The following is a 20,032-nucleotide window of genomic DNA, read 5'->3' as shown; positions in this document are numbered from 1 at the left end:
TGACATAAACACTAATTATTACATTGAGTTCCAGATCTTAAGATTAATTTCATATTTGCTTTTTTAGATGTCAGAAACCGTGAAATATGGCATCTGCAAGGAAAAGATTCATGCCCTGATCTACAAAGTGTTTTACTCAAGTTCCAAGTCCGCATCAGCCAGAACATGGCGGTTGTGGTGGTCGGAGGAGTGATAATAGGGTTTGTTCAAACGGAAATGCGAATTAGGCAAGACACTAATTTCAAGGCTGTGAAAAATAACTACTGAATTGTATTGTTGTATTGCAGGTTATACCTAAACAGGCTGCGAGTTTCGTCATTGTGCTTTTGAAGATTGAGAGCAGCCTCTTGGAAATTAGGGGCATGAAATGTTGTGTTGCAAGTGGAACAGGTGACAAATTGGGCTGCTTCTTGCTTCACCATCTATAATAAGAAATTGATCAATTTAGCAACATAACTGACCAAAAAGGATGCTCACAAGTACCACGTCATTAGTAAACATCAATCTCAACAGATTAATCATACTTAATTAATTAATTAAGACATTGATCAATTAGCAACCTAATTGAGTAAAAAGGATGGTCAAGTAGTACGTAACGTCGATCACAATCATTGTCATTAGTAACATCAATCTCAACAACCAGTCTATCATTAAATTAAATAATCATCCCCTATTTACTAAATGAATAGGTGATTCTACGTTTTTTCCCGCCTAAAATATTAACTTTTAATTGGGCTTTTAATTTTTGCATTCTACTATGGGCCAAGTCTAACGTAAAAAATGATTGCCAAAAAAGAAAATATAACGTCCTTCTATTCAAAATATGTGATATATTAACAAGGCTAAATTTGTGATAATAAAGGAAGATTTAGGAGGGAGGAATATTTACTAAATGTTTACTAAATGAATAGATCCGTCTAAGCATGAGTATGTAGACATAATGAACTTCCAAAAATTATTGTCTTATATCACGTGATCTAAACTAGGAAATAAGGCAATAATTTATAGACGTAGCTATCGCATTCAAGATTAGTAAATATTAATCAAGCTCTTAGCAAATTTACTGATAAGATTACTTAAAATCCCCTTATTATCTACTAAAAGAATAGGTGGAACTCTAAATTTTCCCGCCTAAAATTTTAAAATCTAAAATTGGGTTATTATTATAGTCTATTCTATATAGGTGTATCTTGAACTATAAATGGATATAATCTTTTAATTGGATATATTCATAAATTTAAATGCTCACAATCTGCAAGATTTGCCTCCACGGGTTTTATAATAAAAAATTCATTGATTTTCTATGAAAATATAAGAAATTGCGGATCAAAATTACAAAATAAATAAAATGTTTTAAAATAAAATGATTATGAAAAATGATCTCATTAAAATAGACATTTCTAACCCTACTCAATTCTCTAGATTACTTTTTCAATATTGAGTTTTTTTTTTCAAATAAAAATGTACAGATAACGGACGCATAAAAAATTAATGAATTGTCAAATTATAAACTAAAAAGTAATAAATTGCACGAGGCCGATACTAATAATACATTAAAATGTGAAACCTCTATATATACCGCGCATTGCGCGGGATATAAACTAGTAATTAATTAAGCCATTAATTATTATTAGTTGAATATTTTAATAAATCATCATTATCAAATCAATCATTCAATTCAAAATATCAGAGTATCAGATCCTATTATTAATTTAAATAATCTTACAGCTGAATATTTTAATAGATCGTCACTGTCAAATCATTTAATTCAAAGCAGAATATCAGATCTGGGTATTTCATACCTTGTTAACTGCGGCGCCTTTGATTGTTGGGTTTCTGCTTTTAGAAAAAGTGTAATGGATATAAAGTTCTTCCTTTCCTTTGCCACATCATATTTTGACAATCTCGATAATCTCAAATTTTTTGTCACAATGGGAAAATTTTTAAATAAAATTCTTCTTTAATCTATAACTAAATTGATAATGTAATTAACTGGTTAATTTTTCATTGGAATTCACAATCTTTTCTTGTTTTTTGAAAGAACTTGGGTTTTGTTTTCAAACCAAGTTTGTTAATTTGAGAATAAACTTTTGTTTGCAATGGGACAAACTTCATTTTAGAGTTTGATTTTAACAAACCCATTAAAAAAAACTCTCCATTGTTATTGCTCACAAATACTACTATACAACCAGTTGTATAATAAACATTGTACAATCATATACATATATTAATCCGAGCTTATGTGTAACTTTTCTGAGTTTTATAAGAGCTGTTTTTTATGTTTAAGTGTGTGAGTTCAAAAACTTTACAACATAACTCAGATTTTTTTAAATAAAACTCGTTTTAATACACAGTTTGAATTATACACCGTACAACTACATACAACTGATTGTATAATCTACTAATTGTTATTTCTCTTAGGTTTCAACACACTCCAAAATATTTCACTTTTATAGATCCAACAGTCACACCCCCTTTTTACATGTTATACACCTAACTTTTTCGTTTCTTTTCTTATTTTATTTTTATTTCCCCCTTTATTTTTCTAAAACATTTCTCGCAAATTTAAATATCGAATTTTTGGAATTAATACCCGCGATGATTTTAATGTTTATTTATTTTGTTCGTGTAATTAAAATCATTTTAGCATCAAAATATTCGGATCCTGTAAGTTCAGTTCAGATCCTATAAGTTCAATTCAGTTTAGATCCAATAAGTTCAGTTCAAATCTTACAAGTTCAGAAAATTTTAATTCGGATCCTATAAGTTCAGTTCAGATCCGTTTAAGTGCAAAAGAACAGAGCCTAACCGGTCTTTTTTAAGACGATAATACAGGTAGATGGAATAAGAGTTTGTCATTCTCTACCCGCTCTCTAGGCAATCTGCTTTTCATCTCATGCATTTATTTAAACTGTTTTGTTATTTAAGACAGATATATACATCTTAAACAATAATTTGTAATTAAATATATAATGTTTGGTGATTTTTCCAAGTTCCAATCATAGCCCATCATGTCACAAAGTGAACCCATTATTTACAAACTTATTTACTTACTTTAAGATAACAAGTAGTAAAAATAGAGATGGCTAACCAATTTACTCCTTCCCGTCCACTTCAAAGATAACATGGAACCACTTTTTCTCTCACAAAAAATAGGTTTAGTTACCTTTGGAGTGGATGAGAGGGAGTAAAATGGTTTACCTTTCTTCTAGGAGTTTTAGGTGATTAATTTCTACACCACTTCAATCCTATTAACTTTTTACCATCATTGGTTCAATGTACTTAATTACCTAGCAGCTATTTACATTATTTTTTTTTTTTTTTTTTTGAGAAAAAACACCCGAATGTGTTACTTTAATAAGGAACAATCAAACATAACAGCATTGTTTGCGACCGGTGGGAGATTATCCAACCAAGTCATCTTACCAAGAACACGGGGCCTAATATGCGCTAAAGCATGCGCCACACAATTGTTAATCCTACTTGTATGCGAGAAAATAACAGAAACAAAACTATGACAAATCTAAATAATATCATCTACAATTAACGAAAAAATGCTCCTTACTTGACGCTTCTCCTTTACCGCATCCACAACCTGGAGACAGTCACTTTCGATTACCACATGTCGATGACCCCTTGCTAGCGCTTCCTGTAAACCATCCAACATTGCAACCGCCTCAGCTATCACCGGCTCCCATTGTTGTTTTCGTCCTATGGCAATTCCCCACAACACCGACCCATCCCCACCCCGACAAACAACACCCGTGTCAGACCCCTCCCCCTCAACCACTCCCGCATCCACATTCAGCTTTACGTAGCCACTCGGTGCCGATTGCCACCCCTCACTCCCACCTTGTGCCTCCATACGTCCTCCCCCCTTCCCCCTGACATAACTCCCCCCATCCATCATCGTCATCTCGCTTAGCACATCCATGGCTCTCGTAACAACCGAGTCTGGGGCAGCCTCAATGCCATCGAACACCACCTTATTCCTATGCTCCCATATTGCCCAACAACCTACCATAAATTTGCCATACTCCGCACGCCCTAGCTCCTTCCACCGGGACTACACCCAACCCCTCACCTCTCCTACGTCTCTATGCTCCTCGCTCTCCATTCCTAAGCCTTCCCACATCCATTGAGCGACCCTGCAATCTTGAAAAAGATGCAAACTCGATTCATTGTAAGCAAAACAAAAAGGACAGACAGACGACTCACCTCCAACTCGGGCTGCAATGATCACTTTGGTTGCTAAAGCTTCGCCACACAGCTGCCAGAAGAAGAGTTTAACACGGGGCCAAACCGGAACTTTCCACAATCTGCTCCACAACTATTTCCCGCGCTCCCCATCCGACTGTTCAGCTATGTCGAGGCCGTCCCCAGCAAGCAACTTATAGGCCGTCTTCACCGTATACATCCCATCACGCTCAGGCCCCCAATACCACGTATCCTGCGGGTTATTTGGGCTAATTCGAAAATTAGATATGCGGTCACATTCGAACGGTAACATGGGCTGCCCAATCTTCTCTTCGTCCCAACCATTCGCACTTCCATTCAACAAATCAGAAACCCGCATTGTCTCATTTCCTTGAATACATGGCGAGATTACCTTGCCCGTCTGAGTCCCCGGAATCCAAGCATGCTTCCATATAAATGTCGACTGCCCATTACCAATCCGCCTTCTAAGCCCTCTCTCCAAAATCGTTCGTGCCTCCACCAATCCTCTCCAAGTGTAGCTTGGGTCCCCCCCTCCCCCCATTCCAGCTTCCATGAACTTGTTATTCGGGTAGTATTTGGCCTTCATAATACGTGCCCAAAGGCTGTCCGGGCAGATAGTTAACCTCCAAGCTTGCTTACCAAGTAGAGCTAGGTTGAAACATCGAAAATCACGGAACCCCATTCCACCTTCCCCCTTCGGTTTGCACAAATTTTTCCAGGCGACCCAAGCCATTCCTTTTCGCCCTTCTTCATGCCCCCACCAAAAGCGAGAAACCATCGACCTCAACTCATCACAAAAATTGGACGGGATTTTGAACACACTCATCACATAGGTAGGAAGCGAATTGGCAACTGTCTTTATAAGAACTTCCTTACCAGCCCTAGACAATAATTTCCCGCACCAACCGTGAAGTCGCTTGCTCAATTTATCACGGATAATATCTGTAAGAGGCTTCTTTGACCGCCCAAGAACAGTGGGTAGTCCGAGATACTTCTCCTGCTCAGCCACTTCCACCACCCCGAGCCTACCCGCCACCATAGCTCTACGTTCCTCCGTGACACCTTTGCTGAAGGAGACCGTTGTCTTATCCAAGCTAACCAGCTGACCTGAGGCCGCCTTATATCATCGAAGAATATCATTAATAACATTAGCTTCTGATAGGGTAGCCTTCATGAAAAAAATACTATCATCCGCAAAAAGAAGATGGGAAATAGTTGGTGCTTGAGCTGAGACCTTAATACCGTGTAACGAGTTCGCTTCAACCGCCCTTCGCAGCATATTCGACATTGCTTCAGCACACAAAATAAAAAGGTACGAAGATAACGGGTCACCTTGTCTCAGACCTCGGGTTGGCCGAAATTCTTCAGTTGGTTCACCATTGATAAGGACCGAAAAGGCAATAGTAGATACACAGTCCATAACCCGATCAACCCAAGGCCTATCAAACCCCATAGTAGCAAGCACACATCTCAAAAACTCCCACTCTACCCTATCATACGCCTTAGCCATATCTAATTTGATTGTCATGTACCCCTCCCCATGTCTACAATTTTTCATATAGTGGAAGAGCTCAAAAGCAATTAAAATGTTATCCGTGATCAACCGACCCGGTGTGAATGCACTTTGGTTCTCCGAAACAATTTCCCCAAGGAAAATCTTTAACCTGTTAGCCAAAACCTTCGAAACTAGCTTATACACCACATTGCATAAACTAATAGGCCTGAAATCCTGGATTTTATCGGGTGTTTTTTTTTTAAGGATTAGGACAATATTGGTTTTATTTACCTCCATAGCCGATGCTTCACCTCTCAGAATTCGAAGGGTCGAGCTCACCACCTCCGGGCCAATAAGGTGCCAGTATGTTTGGAAGAACAGCCTATTCATTCCATCCGGTCCAGGTGCCTTGAATGGGTGCATTTGGTTCAAAGCATCAACAATCTCTTCCTCCCCGTACTCTGCTCTCAAAACCATATTCATTCTATCATTCACTCGGCCTTCCAAACCCGTCACCACATCATCGAAGTTAGCTGGTTGCATCGTGGTAAAAAGCTCCTAGAAATAGGCCACGGCAACCGCAGCTACAGCCTCGTCCCCACTTCGCACAATCCCCGCATCATCCTTCAATTTTGAGATATGGTTTTTACTCCTCCGATCAGTAGCTTTATTATGGAAAAAGGTGGTATTTCGGTCCCCATCTCGAAGCCATAGAGCTCTCGATCGTTGGCGCCAATATTTTTCTTCTTGTCTACTAAGGTCCGCAAGTTCAGCAATCAATTTCCGTCGTCGCTTCACCTCAGTCTCATCCCGGCTACCCTCGTTCAATCGTGCCAATTGCCTTCGTTTTCGATCCATGGCCAACCCAATCTTACCTATATTAACCTTCTTCCATTTTTGCAGCTCCTTCGCACAAGCCTTCAATGATTCCACCAGATTTCCCCGTCCCATCTCCACCCCTCTACCCACGGCATCCTCACACCCCTCTTCTCCCACCCAAATCTGCTCAAACCGAAGCCGTCTTCTTCCATTTCCCTTGACATCTCTCCTATCACAATACAATTTTATAGGAGCATGGTCAGACCACTCCCGATCGAGGTGAAACAATCTCGCATAAGAAAACATATCAAGCCACGAACTAGTGCACATCGCTCTATCAAGCATACATTGTCTATTCGCTTCCCTCGCTTGTCCATTATCCCAAGTAAATTGATACCCTTCCCACGAAACATCCCTATGCTCACAATCATCCACAGCCGACTGAAAGTTATTCATCTTCCATTGAGCTCGGCTCCCGCCCTTCATCTCCGTAGAGTAAAGAATCTCATTAAAATCTCCAATGCATATCCATGGCAACGAGGATTGCCTACTCAAGACCCGTAACAGTTCCCAAGATAAGTGACGATCTGCTACAGCTGGCCACCCATAAAAGCCTGTAACTCTCCACTCTCGATTATCTTCTTTAATTGTAAAATCCATATGGTGGACAGAAGCGGAAACAAAATTACAATCAATATCTTTCTTCCATAAAAAAGCAAGACCCCCCGACCTCCCCATGCAATCAACTTCTATCCCATAATACCCATCAAGTCCCTCCCGTATCCTCCTCATATCACAACCACAAAGTTTCGTCTCGCATAAAAACAGCATGGCCGGGGCTTCTCTCCGTACTAAAGTACGGAGGGCTCGAGCACTGTCGGGGCTGCCCAATCCCCGGCAGTTAAGGCTTAGGAGATTCATTTTGCCGGACAGGGTTGAGTGCCCTCAACCTCCGCCTCAGGTAATAAGACGCCCCCATCAGTAGTTACTTTGACCTTCTTCGACTCCCCATGCATCCTTACATCATCCCTAGTTCGCTTCCCTAGTTCTAGCAGCCTCAAGTCACTACCTTCAAAATTACCATTACGCACTAACCTCGTCTAGCTCTTCTTCGTCGTGCCCCCCCCCCCCTTATCATTACCATCACGAGTAACCCGTGAACTATCGCTCTCAACCTCCATATACCCATCCTGCTGCTCAGACCCCCTATTGCTCCCCATACTCATCAGCTCCCTCCATCGTCCCCCCCTCCCCAACGACAGTCCCTCCATCATGATCCAAGCCCTCTCCCTCACTCTGTGTATCAGCTAACACCCTCGCCACACCCCTCCCATCTTGTAAACTCCTCTCCCGTTGCTCCCCATCTTCCACTTCATGCCCATGTTGCTGATTAGGCTCCCTCTTCTCGGATTTTTTTTATTTCAATTCCAAAGCAATTGACTGCAGCTTTTCGATCATCTTACCAATATCTGTCTCTTCATCCTCTTTATCGGTTGTTTCAAACACTGCTGACAAGTCCCTTCTGGCTTTGCTCGAATTCGGTCCCTCCTTCACCGTTTTGGTAACCTTCCATGGCGAGGCTCGTAGCCATTCTCCGAACTCCAACTCGTCCTCCTCATAGGGCCCCTCCTCACAGTCTTTCTCTCTATGTCCAATAACTCCACATCCATAACAAAAGAGCGGAAGTCGTTCGTACTTTACATCGAACTGTACAACATGACCTTGCTTCATTCTGATGGGGATGCATTTCTTCAATGGCTGTCTAACATCATGAAGAACCCGAATTCGTACTGCCCTATCTAATTCGTTATTCGGACCCACCTCCATATCAACAAACTTCCCTAAATTCTCCCATATTTTCATAGCATTTGCCCTACTCGATATACCATGGATAGGGAGATCATAAACCCTCGACCATATGGGAAATCGAAATAGAGGAACATCCGTAAGTTTACCTGAGGCATTCGGTTCATTGAAGCACCACACAAATTTTTCGAAGTGCCACGGTTGACCCTCCAAAACCCTAGCTTTATCCCGTTCCGAGCCAAACTTGAAGACGAAAGTTTTCTCCTTAGCATCAACTACATTCCCTGCTATTGGTTTCACCGGGTTCCAAATCTTCACCATGGTATCGATGGCTGCCCTAACGTTCATCGCCCTTCCTGCCCAAAGTTTACCCACAAGCATAGCACAGGGTTTCGTTCCCCTCCCATCTGATTCTTCTTCCCACTCAAAAGCAGCATCAATTCCATCCTCCACCTCTTCAACCGGTTGTTTCCCGTTCCGTTGTAACCCCCGTGTATCGCCCATCCTCTGACCCTGCTTAAAAAAAGCAAAAACAAACAAAGAAAACAAACAGAAAGCTAATCTCACGATCAAAACCATGAGAGAAACCTCGAGTTCAAGGAGAGCCCTAAGAGAATTAGACGGAAACCCTAGGAGGCTCTAGACATTTTACTCCACATTGGTATTATTATACTAGTTACATTATTTATTTAACCATTATTATCCTTGAGAATATTTTCTTTTAGTTTTCTTTCTTTCCCTTGTTTAGGCGTTAATTATTTCTTTGAAATATTTCGTTAGTTGGACCATACCTCTAAGTTGGCAGATATTCCTATTAAGGACGGACAAAGGTAAATCAACTTTCTAAGGAGGGTGAAAAGTTGAAGATACATAATTTTACGCGAATGTGGTAATTAGCCTCCATAACTTTAGTCAATTGTAAAATTAGGCTCCATAACTTACAAATGTAGTAATTAGGCCCCATAACTTTAACAAAAAGTGAAGTTTAACTCAATTTCTCTTTTCAACTTAAATCATATCACTAATAATAATTTCTTATTATGGTTCAACCACTAATAATAATTTCTTTCTGTTCGATCTTAACATAAGAATAAGATTGTATGATTCTGGAACATTTGAGGTACTTGTGACATTATTGACGGAAATATCGAAATATTCAAGTAATGTTGTTGAATTTATCAGTATTAATGTATTATTATTGTAATTTCGATGAAATAAAATTAAAATTCATATAGTTTTCGATTAAATTTATAAAATGATAAAATCGGATTGTAATTTTTTCGTTTGGGAATATTCAAACTTGTAAGTTGTACTTCAAATATTTTCTCGTACTTTTCATACACTTGTTTGTATCCCAGAATACACGAAATTGAAAATAAAGTGATTTTCGATTATGACAAAACAGTTGCAAGGGTGCTACTGTACTCGTTGGAAAGGTGGGACTGTAGGCTTTCTAGGGATGGTGATTGGTGACATTGTTGACGGAAATATCGAAATGGGAAAGGTTCTAGAAGGTCATGGCTAACTAATTATTTGTTTCCCCTTGTTTTCCTATGTTACTTTGGTAATTCGGAAATTTTGATTTTCGATTACCGCTCTCATCCGTGAGGATGTTATGGGTCAATTTCAATTGACCTAGTTTTCTTTCCTTTAAAAAATAAAAAATTAATTATGGGGATTGACCTCTTGCACTACTGACTAAGTGACCGTCAATGTAACTCTCCTATAAGACCGTCTTATAGCATATGACGGACTCAATAGGATAAATTAGCCGAACAACCAATTATCATAAAGCCACATCTAAGGACTCTCTCAATTCTATCGATGAATAGACCAAAGCTACCATCACCTACTCGGCTACACACGATCCGTCAATCCCCACTCCCACCGACCACCCCTTCAGCAACGACCGACCCAACCAGCGACTCTGATCACTCCACCATGCTCAATTAGTTCTCCTTCACCAACCGACTAACTCAGGTAGAAAAAGAACGTCGAGTTACCGTAAAAAAAGCAATTTATTTGTCTTAGAAGAATTCATAAAGAAAAGTAATATGGATAGCGACGTCTTAAATGGGAATTGTGTTGAAAGAATAATCATTCTAAATAATCAAATTCTAAATTAGTTTGACCCAAAACACTTGAATTTAGCGTCCTCCGTTACTTAAAGTTTTAGGTCCGTTTTTCTGTTCACATAACTTACTTTTTTAATCTTCGGTCCGATTAAGTACGATACTATCTTGTCCAATTTCGGACTGATGCTCACATCTACCTTAGACTTTGCTTATTCAACCTTGCTATATGGACTTTTACATAAGAAAAACTTTAATTAGGTAAAATGTTTTGAATATGGGTAAAGATTAAAGTACAAGTTCAGTATTTAAATGATTTTTTTTCCAAAATGGAGTTTTCTAACAAACAAATTAGCGAAATGGGTTGTTTTTCAAAGTATTTTCCGAAAATGGGTCCACGTAGGATCGGATTTGGCGAAGCTAGGTTAAGAATTCAAGTCGCTTCGTCGGTGAGCGATTTTACGTGAAGTCGCTCAGCCACTGAGCGACCCTAGCAAGCGACAAAAAAAATCAAAAATGGAGATAGCTGGAATCAAACATCAGACGTTTCGCTCAAGTAAGGGATGTTATGTATACTACCAATCTACCAATGATACACGGGTATTTCAATGCTAACTTGTAGCACTTAAATACATAACTACCATAACTATTTGTCCCTGCGTTATTTTTTTTTTTTTTTTGAGACAAACGTCCCTGCGTTATTTGCATTAAATATTTAACTTCAATGTCTAAAGATATCACAATGATTACCTTTGCCTAGTGGTTAATTCATGAATTGTGTCGTGTGGGTAAGAAGTCTGATGTTTGACTCACGCTAGCAAACATTATTTGTTCTTTTTACTAGTTTAGATCCCGTGCAATGAATGCGCGGTATTTATAGAATTTTTTTATTTTTTTTATTATTTAATTAGGTTAGACTTTGTGCATTAAATGCACATCTTATAAAGTTTTTTTTTATTCATACTAAATTAGATATATAATAGTGTTATCTCATTATTTGTTCATTTTTTCTCATCCTTGCATTTTGCTTTGAGAGATAAAAAGTTTAAACTGAAAATTAATTAGAAGAATTGAGTAGCATGTTGAAATGTAATTTTGTAAATAATATTTTTTTGTACCGCAAAGTTAATGATTCCAATTTTTAATTTTTCTCATTTTTTGTCTCGAAAGTAATTAACACAGTTTATAATTTTGTTATTTACATAGTATGAGTCAAGTCATTCTCAAATAATAAAATTATTAAAATATTTAGTAAACCATAGTTTGATACAATTTTTTTTATTAAAATATTTTAATTAAAAGATTAGAGTTTAGTAAAAAAAAATATAACTTGATGAAATATTTATTTTAATGAAAAGATAATAAGTTAATGAAATAAATTATTATAATTATTAGTTACCTTATTTAGTTAATGTATACATAATTGTTATTAACTACCTTATTTAGAAAGATGCTTTTTGGAGGAAAAATTTGTGAGATGGCCTATTCATTTAGTAAATAGGGGATTGCAAAAGTATTTTAATAAGGGAGAAATCGCCGGGCCCCTAAGCGATTAGGGCTCAAGTCGCTGGGCCTCTAAGCGACTTGGGCTAGGATCAAAGGTCCTTAAAAGCAATTGTAATTTCATGCCAACCAAGATATAATCGCTTAGCGGGAAAGCGATTTGAATACAACTCTAGTTTCGGGTATGACTTGGACCAATTTTGGATAATAACTTTCAACAAAACCCTTTTTTGTTAATTTCTTCAATTTTAAGCCCTATTTTTGAAAAAAATTCGGATTTCTTATGACTTTTTCGCTTAAGTGTGATTAACGCCCCTAGTTAGGTCAATTGTGAGTTTAAACACTTTAAGTTTAGATGCAGTAAATACAAAATACGCACCACAACTTTGACTAAAATGAAATATTTCAACTAAAATTGCACCAAAAAATCCCCTATTTACTAAAAGAACTAGTTTGAAAGCCCGTACTTTGTACGGGTTAATGACTTTGATTATTTTAATACTAAGTTATAGAACATTATCGAGTAGGTGTTTCGAAGTTCAAATCCGAGTATCACATAATTCTAAGAAAAATGAAACATCATAATCCTTTATGGTCTCTTGATAAGCACTTGATTATAAGCATTAAGTAGCCTCTAAAGCTTTGTTATCTCGAATTTTAGCAAAATTTATTAAATACTAATCATCATAAATGTAAGCCAATCGGCGCGCTTTGATAGTCCTTATGAGCCCTTATGATTAATATAAAGATAGGTGTTTCGAAGTTCAAATCCGGGTGTCACATAATTCTAAAAAAAAAAAAGAAATATCTTAATCATTTATGGTCTCTTGATACGTACTTTATTCTAAACATTAAGTAGTGCCTCTAAAGCTTTGTTATCTCGAATTCTAGCAAAATTTATTAAGTACTAATCATCATAAGTGTAAGCCAATGGGGGCGCTTTGATAACCCTTATAATTTATACAAAGACAGGTGTGAAATTAATGAATAGTTTACATTTACTATATTTTGGTATGGAGAATAAAGCAAATATAAACTACTGGACGGAGGGAGTATGTATTTTGTTTGAACCATATACCTATAACCTTCAAATATGGACAATTTACTTACACATGTCATTCTTATAAGTTAGTCATTTCAAATTTTTTTGTTCAATTAATAAGACCGTCTTACATAATAATAATAATTAATCTTCTAATTACTGATACATAGATTTCATTTTTATGTTCTTTCTTTTACAAAGCACATGTAATGTAAACTCATATGATCATATTATTGCTATTATTCTACCGTAAAGGCGTAAAGGATAAATCCGTCTATGTTTTTTGCCACTATAAGCAAACATACAATTTAGCGACAACAAAATTACAGTTTGTTAAATTTTGATTTTAACCGTTAATAATAGAAACTTCTAAGAGCTCTCTTTCACAATAGTTAAGTGACTCAAAAGATTTTGGGTTGATTCCCAAGTTTCAAGGATGGCTTCTATTTATATCATAAGATCACCCTACCTTTTGCATGTTAATCTTTCAATGTGGGACAAATCTACTATTTATACGTAGTATATTCACAGCACCTCAATTATTTTTCAACGTGGGACAAATAACATACTAATAAATACACCACATTTTTCACACCTAGCTCGACATCCAACCCGAATCCCGATATACAGACAATTGCTACTCATTATATCTAATAGTAGTTATATTTAATATTTAATAATATGAGCAACTACTATATGTTAATATTCGTACATTCAACATCCAATCCAATTAATAATGAGCAAATACTAACAAACTAATCTTATCTAGAGTCTAAAGTTTTTCGCACATATATAGGTAACATTTGTGCAATTTTATCTTATTGCTGACAAACTAATCTTATCTAAAATCCAAAAATTTTCTTACGTATAAAATTAACATTTTTTTCGGATAAATATTAAGTACTCCGTAGTTTTTAAGGTAGGACTCTCTAGATGAAAAAAATGTTAAAACTTGAAAAATTAACATTATGTAACGTTACTTTTAAAGTCTCTTATATAATAAAAATACTAAATCAAATAACTTACTTAAAAATTCAGCTTAAAAAATTAAAAAAATAAATAACTTATTGCTAAAATACTAAATTTGAGTAGAAAAAGAGATGATATAACAATATATAATTATATAATTGTGAAACCACCAAAATCAAAAGAATAATACAAATAAATTTCACTATTGTGGAAGTAATAATAAAAACTCTTATAAGAGCTATCTAAGATAATATTTAAGAGACTCAAAAAATTTTGGGTAGATATTTAAGTTCCAAGGATAATTCGTATTTATAATCATAGGATCACCACACATTATGTTAATCTTTCGATGTGTGATAATTCTACTATTTATAATAAAGGATCAGCACACCTTATGTTAATCTTTCGATGTGGGACAATTCTACTATTTATAATAGGATGACCACACCTTATGGTAATTTTTCGATGTGGTCACAATTCTACTATTTATACGTAGTATGTTCACCACATCATCATTCTCATTAAATTGAATTAATCAATATTAATCGCTTTTAAGACTTATTAATTATGGAGAGAGTAGGTCTCCAGAGAGACGGTCTCTTAATAAGCTTTATTGAGAGACCATTGTACAATTTTAAGAAAAAGTGGTACTAAATTTAATAAAATAGGTACAAATCATGATTAATGATAAAATGGGTACATTTATTATGTAAATTGGTATGAAATTGCTATGTTACGATCAACAACAAAAGGGGTACGAAATACAAATAAAAGGGTACGAAAGATTGGTCTCTCAATAACTTAGTGAGAGAACGTCTCTCCCAAGTTTTATTCTTATGGAGATCATGCATACTTATTGTTACATTTGTTAGTTAGTCTTATCGGTGTTCGATTGTTAGATTAAAGTATAATATAATTAGATAATTGAATCAAGAAAATCAAGGTCACTTGAGTATAATATAATTAGATAATTGAATCAAGAAAATCAAGGTCACTTGTATCAATTTAACTGTTAGAGCACAACAACTGTAACATATAAGAGCACTTTAAGACAATACTTAAGAGAATCAAAAGATTTTGGGTTGATATTTAAGTTCAAAGGATGACTCATATATATAATCATAGGATCATCACACCTTATGTTAATCTTTCGATGTAGGATAATTATATTTTTTATAATTGGATGGCCCCACCTTATGGTAATTTTCTAATGTGGGACGATTCTACTATTTATATGTAGTATGTTTATCACACATACATTATTTTTCAATGCGTGACATATAACATACTAAGAAGCACGTCTTCTTTTTCTCACCTAGTTCGACATCCTATACTGTCTATTAATAATCCTAATTTTTTTTATCTTTTTGTTTTGTGCAAATGATATGAAATTCATACTCTAATAATTTCATTTTTTTTATCCCAAATCTAATTATATAATTTTTTACGATAGTTTTTTATCAAATGAGATGTAAAATGTTTTTATATAAAAATTATAAACATGACTTGGATATATAATATAGGAAATATATATTATAATAATTAAAAAATATCCAATTTATTTTTTATATCATATTCTGGAGATATGATACAAACTTTTAAGAGCTCTTTAAGACAATACTTAAAAGACTCAAAAGATTTGGGTTAATACCCAAGTTTCAAGGATGCCTCATATTTATAATCATAGGATTAACTCATTTTGTTAATCTTTCGATGTGGGACAATTCTATTTTTTACTAGTTTGAATGCCCGTACTTCGTACGGGTTAATGACCTTGATTATTTTAAAACTAAGTTATAGAACATTATCAAATATGTGTTTTGAAGTTCAAATCCGGGTGTCACATAATTCTAAAAAAAAAATGAAATCTTAATACACATCATATTCTATAAGTATGGTGGGCTATAATACACATCATCTTTCATATTTATATATGTCATTTAGTATTTTACATTCTACACAAAATTATCTTCAATTTTTTTATGATATAAAAACGAATTCTTTTTTTTTTTTGTTTAAAGAATAATACGAACAAAAATTCATTGATTTTCTATGATAAAAAGTTGCGGTTAAAAATATATTATCAGTAAAATTTTATAAAATAACACCATTAATCTCTCGGTAATAGGAAAAACTTTCATTTAAATATTTATTTCATGGTTAATACGATTTTGACTTTGATTTTTCAGATCAAAATATAACGATTAGAAACGAAAAAAAGGATTAGTTAATTTAAATTTCATAAATATAGCACATAAAAAAAAGTAAGACCTCTATATATACCGTGCATACATTGCATGAGAGCTAAACTAGTTAAATTCAATTAATTAGCACACAATAAAACTTTTTATAAATTTAAAATTTAGTGAGGGACGGTCAGTTCAAAGTAATTGGACAATAAACTACCGGAAATTAAAAACAATGTTTTAAATAAGGGGGCGTTTGTTCCGCGCGTGGGTATGTGTTTGGAATCAGGAATCAGACCTAAGTGGTATGGGGTTGGAACTTCATTCCTCATTCCTGGTGTTTGTTTCAATTCCGAGTGGTATGGGTTTGAAACACAATTAAAGTTAAAATATATAAAATATAATTTTTTAAATAACAATTTTTAATGTCATAAAATCAAAATCATGAAAATGATAATTAATCAAATAATTATATGAAATTCATTTATAATGTTGTCGTAATTTTTATTTTCACTTTTTTGTTTGTTTAATTTGATATCCATGGGTATCAATCTCATACCCACCCCCTCTTTGGATATGAGAAACTCATACCTCATGGATTTGAGGTATGGGTATAAAACTCATGTGTTTGTCAAACAAACACTTGGTATGGGTTTGGCTCATTCCAAACTCATACATCATACCTTTTGAATTTAAACCAAACACCCCCTTAGCTATCTTATAAAATTTAAGCCATAATTACTAAAAAATGTCCGAGGTTGTATAACATTAAATGGTCCAACCGTCCAAGTAGAGGAATGATCCATAATTTGTTACACCAATTATCACTACTAAAAAAAGGATTATAATTTAAACCATCACAATTCCAAACTCATACTAGCCCAACAACATAATGATTGCGCCTTCGTGCCATCGAAATTGTCCATAGAATTAGCACCTCTCGGAGTGTGATACTTGCCCGTTTCGAATGAATAGAAGACAACCTCATTCTCTTTACGCCGTGGCAAATATATTCTATTTCTCATCTCGCTTTTTTTCGTCTTAACTGAAAAAGACGGTGTGGAACAAACAAAAAAGGTGTGCCCTCCGTCCCAAGTTATCTAATTTCATCCAACATTTGCCTACAATGTCAAATTTAAACACCTTGACCCAATTTCCATTTTCTCCGATAAAAACCGAAACTAGTTCCCCATCGTACTCAACTAAATAAGAGGATTCGAACGTGGTTTTCTCATCAAAAGGATAATCGTAAACTTCCCAACTTATTTCTCAGTGTACAAATTTTAATTCCGCAATGGAGTCATCAGTCCCGGGAAAATAGAACGCATTTTTATGATACGTGGGACCGGATTTAAAAGCTTAGTTTTCTACAAAATGCAATGAATACGAGCAAATACAACTAGAACACGGAAGTAACTCATTATATCACTAACATTAGTGCAAATGACATGTAAAATAGAGCTAAAATAGGGGGTTAAAATGTATATAAAATGGACTTATCATAGAGTAGGTCAAGACCGATCATTGATAAACAGTAAATATTTACTTTCGGTCATAAGAATAAGTTATTAATATATTCGAAATAATTTTATTGACGACTTAGGTTAAGGTTGGTTAACCATGCTTTTATCTTGCTACTTCACAAATTTGCATATATATTATTTTGTGATTTGTGATTAGGTCTTATCCTAACATTAAAACTACCGAAAGAATAAAATTAAAAAGATAACAATAGTAATAGCAATAGCCATGTCAAAATACAAATAAATCTAACAATAACTATGGCAAATACTAATAAATCGTGGCAAAAGTTTAATAAATTGTGTTGAATGGTATATGTATTGTGGCAATATAGATAACATAAAAATAACGTAGGCATCTTGCGATTTTTGATCGTACAACACGATACCATCAAACAAACACCGTCACTCCAAACCACCATCTACAGCACGACCATCTTCACTCCATATCCCAAGAAAATTTCTCCATCATTTCATCATCCTTCATCACTAAATATCAACCAAATCTTAAACACCACAATTTGGAATTTATTCATTGTTGGTGTGATTCAAATACTTATCTTCTCTTTTACATGATTCATACTTGTAATTGTTATGTAAAATCAGTGGAATTACGACAGTTAATTCATTATTCATTCGTATATGTGACATGGATATGCGTTTCTTACTAATATCCTATCATTTGTGTTTTTGTTTGTAGATAATGATGACATTGAAGTCTACCTGAAAACGGTGTTATGCACTTGGCTTATGTAGGCTTGAAGGTCGAGTATATCATTGTTTGTAGATAATGTTCACTAATATAGACGCCGTGCAATACATGCACGATATTTATAAAGCTTTATTCTAAAAACCGCTCACACATATGTACGTAAAGTCTAAAAGTCTGCTCAAAACAGCATAAAAAACAACATAAAAGTTTGCTAGCTCTGGGTAACTAGCTCAACCACTGCTCAGCTCAACGGCCGTAACGGCGGCGTCCGGCGGCGGGCCTGTATAAGGAAAAAAAAAGAGGCGAGGCTAATGTCATTTATATAATAAATAAAATAAGTCTATAAAATATTATTAAAAGGCTAGCCTAAAAATGTTATGTAGACAATGCCGCATTGGATGAAAAAAAGACACGTGAACAATAACAATGTGAATTTGCAAACTAATATGACATGGTAGCAATTTATTATTATATTACATTAATTTAATTCACTTATTTCCTTTTAAATCCATCCATACAATATAATTAAAAGGCTACTTAAAACATTTAATTTTAATTCACATGGCATTTTTATAGATGTTAATACTAATTCATATATATTAATTACTTAATTACTTATTTTTATACAATATTATAAAAAGGCAAAACTATGTATTAAAAAGTTAGTTATTTCCAAAATTGTCAAATGCTTATAAGTACCAAAAAAATTTAAAACAAATCGTAGTTATAATCATTAAAAAACTAATATAAACTCTTTATTTTCCTCTCATAATTTGGTTATTAATCTACCTATTTATTTAACTTTAATTCCATAAGATAATTAAAAAGCAAACGATACTATTTACCATTATTATTCTGCATGTCATATTTTAATTTAGGAAGATAATTTCTAAACCAATCTCATGCAAAGTAGAATGTGTAAAATAATAATAATAATAATAATAATAATAATAATAATAATAATAATAATAATAATAATAATAATAATAATAATAATAATAATAATAATAATAATAATAATAATAATAATAATAATAATAATAATAATAATAATAATAATAATAATAATAATAATAATAATAATAATAATAATAATAATAATAATAATAATAATAATAATAATAATAATAATAATAATAATAATAATAATAATAATAATAATAATAATAATAATAATAATAATAATAATAATAATAATAATAATAATAATAATAATAATAATAATAATAATAATAATAATAATAATAATAATAATAATAATAATAATAATAATAATAATAATAATAATAATAATAATAATAATAATAATAATAATAATAATAATAATAATAATAATAATAATAATAATAATAATAATAATAATAATAATAATAATAATAATAATAATAATAATAATAATAATAATAATAATAATAATAATAATAATAATAATAATAATAATAATAATAATAATAATGCAAACCTTTCACATTCCATTTCTTCTTACACCATATTTATGTCTATATTAGACTTCATAATACTAAGAAAACTCTATAACTCTATAATCTAAATAAAAAAAATCTATAATCTATAAATCTAATTAAAAGGCAAGCCAAACTATATACCATAATCTATATGTCATATTTAATTACATACGATAATATCTTAAACCACTCTTGTATAAAGTAGATTTTGTAAATATATATATATA

At 33.7% G+C, this 20,032-nt stretch overlaps 2 protein-coding genes across 2 annotated transcripts; both read right to left on the bottom strand.

The window, feature by feature from the left end:
• Positions 1 to 3,523: 3,523 nt before the first annotated feature.
• On the bottom strand, positions 3,524 to 4,024 carry LOC141655057 (uncharacterized). The gene has a single exon (XM_074462156.1). It carries the CDS (start codon positions 4,022 to 4,024, stop codon positions 3,524 to 3,526), a length of 501 nt encoding a protein of 166 aa, XP_074318257.1.
• Positions 4,025 to 6,271: 2,247 nt separating this feature from the next.
• Positions 6,272 to 7,453, bottom strand: LOC141655056 (uncharacterized). The gene has a single exon (XM_074462154.1). It carries the CDS (start codon positions 7,451 to 7,453, stop codon positions 6,272 to 6,274), a length of 1,182 nt encoding a protein of 393 aa, XP_074318255.1.
• Between the last annotated feature and the right edge of the window lie 12,579 nt (positions 7,454 to 20,032).

Source organism: Silene latifolia, chromosome 5 (genome assembly GCF_048544455.1).
Source record: "Silene latifolia isolate original U9 population chromosome 5, ASM4854445v1, whole genome shotgun sequence".
Classification (NCBI taxonomy): domain Eukaryota; kingdom Viridiplantae; phylum Streptophyta; class Magnoliopsida; order Caryophyllales; family Caryophyllaceae; genus Silene; species Silene latifolia.
The sequence above is the reverse complement of the archived record's forward strand: the minus strand, read 5'-3'. Positions and strand labels throughout refer to the sequence as shown.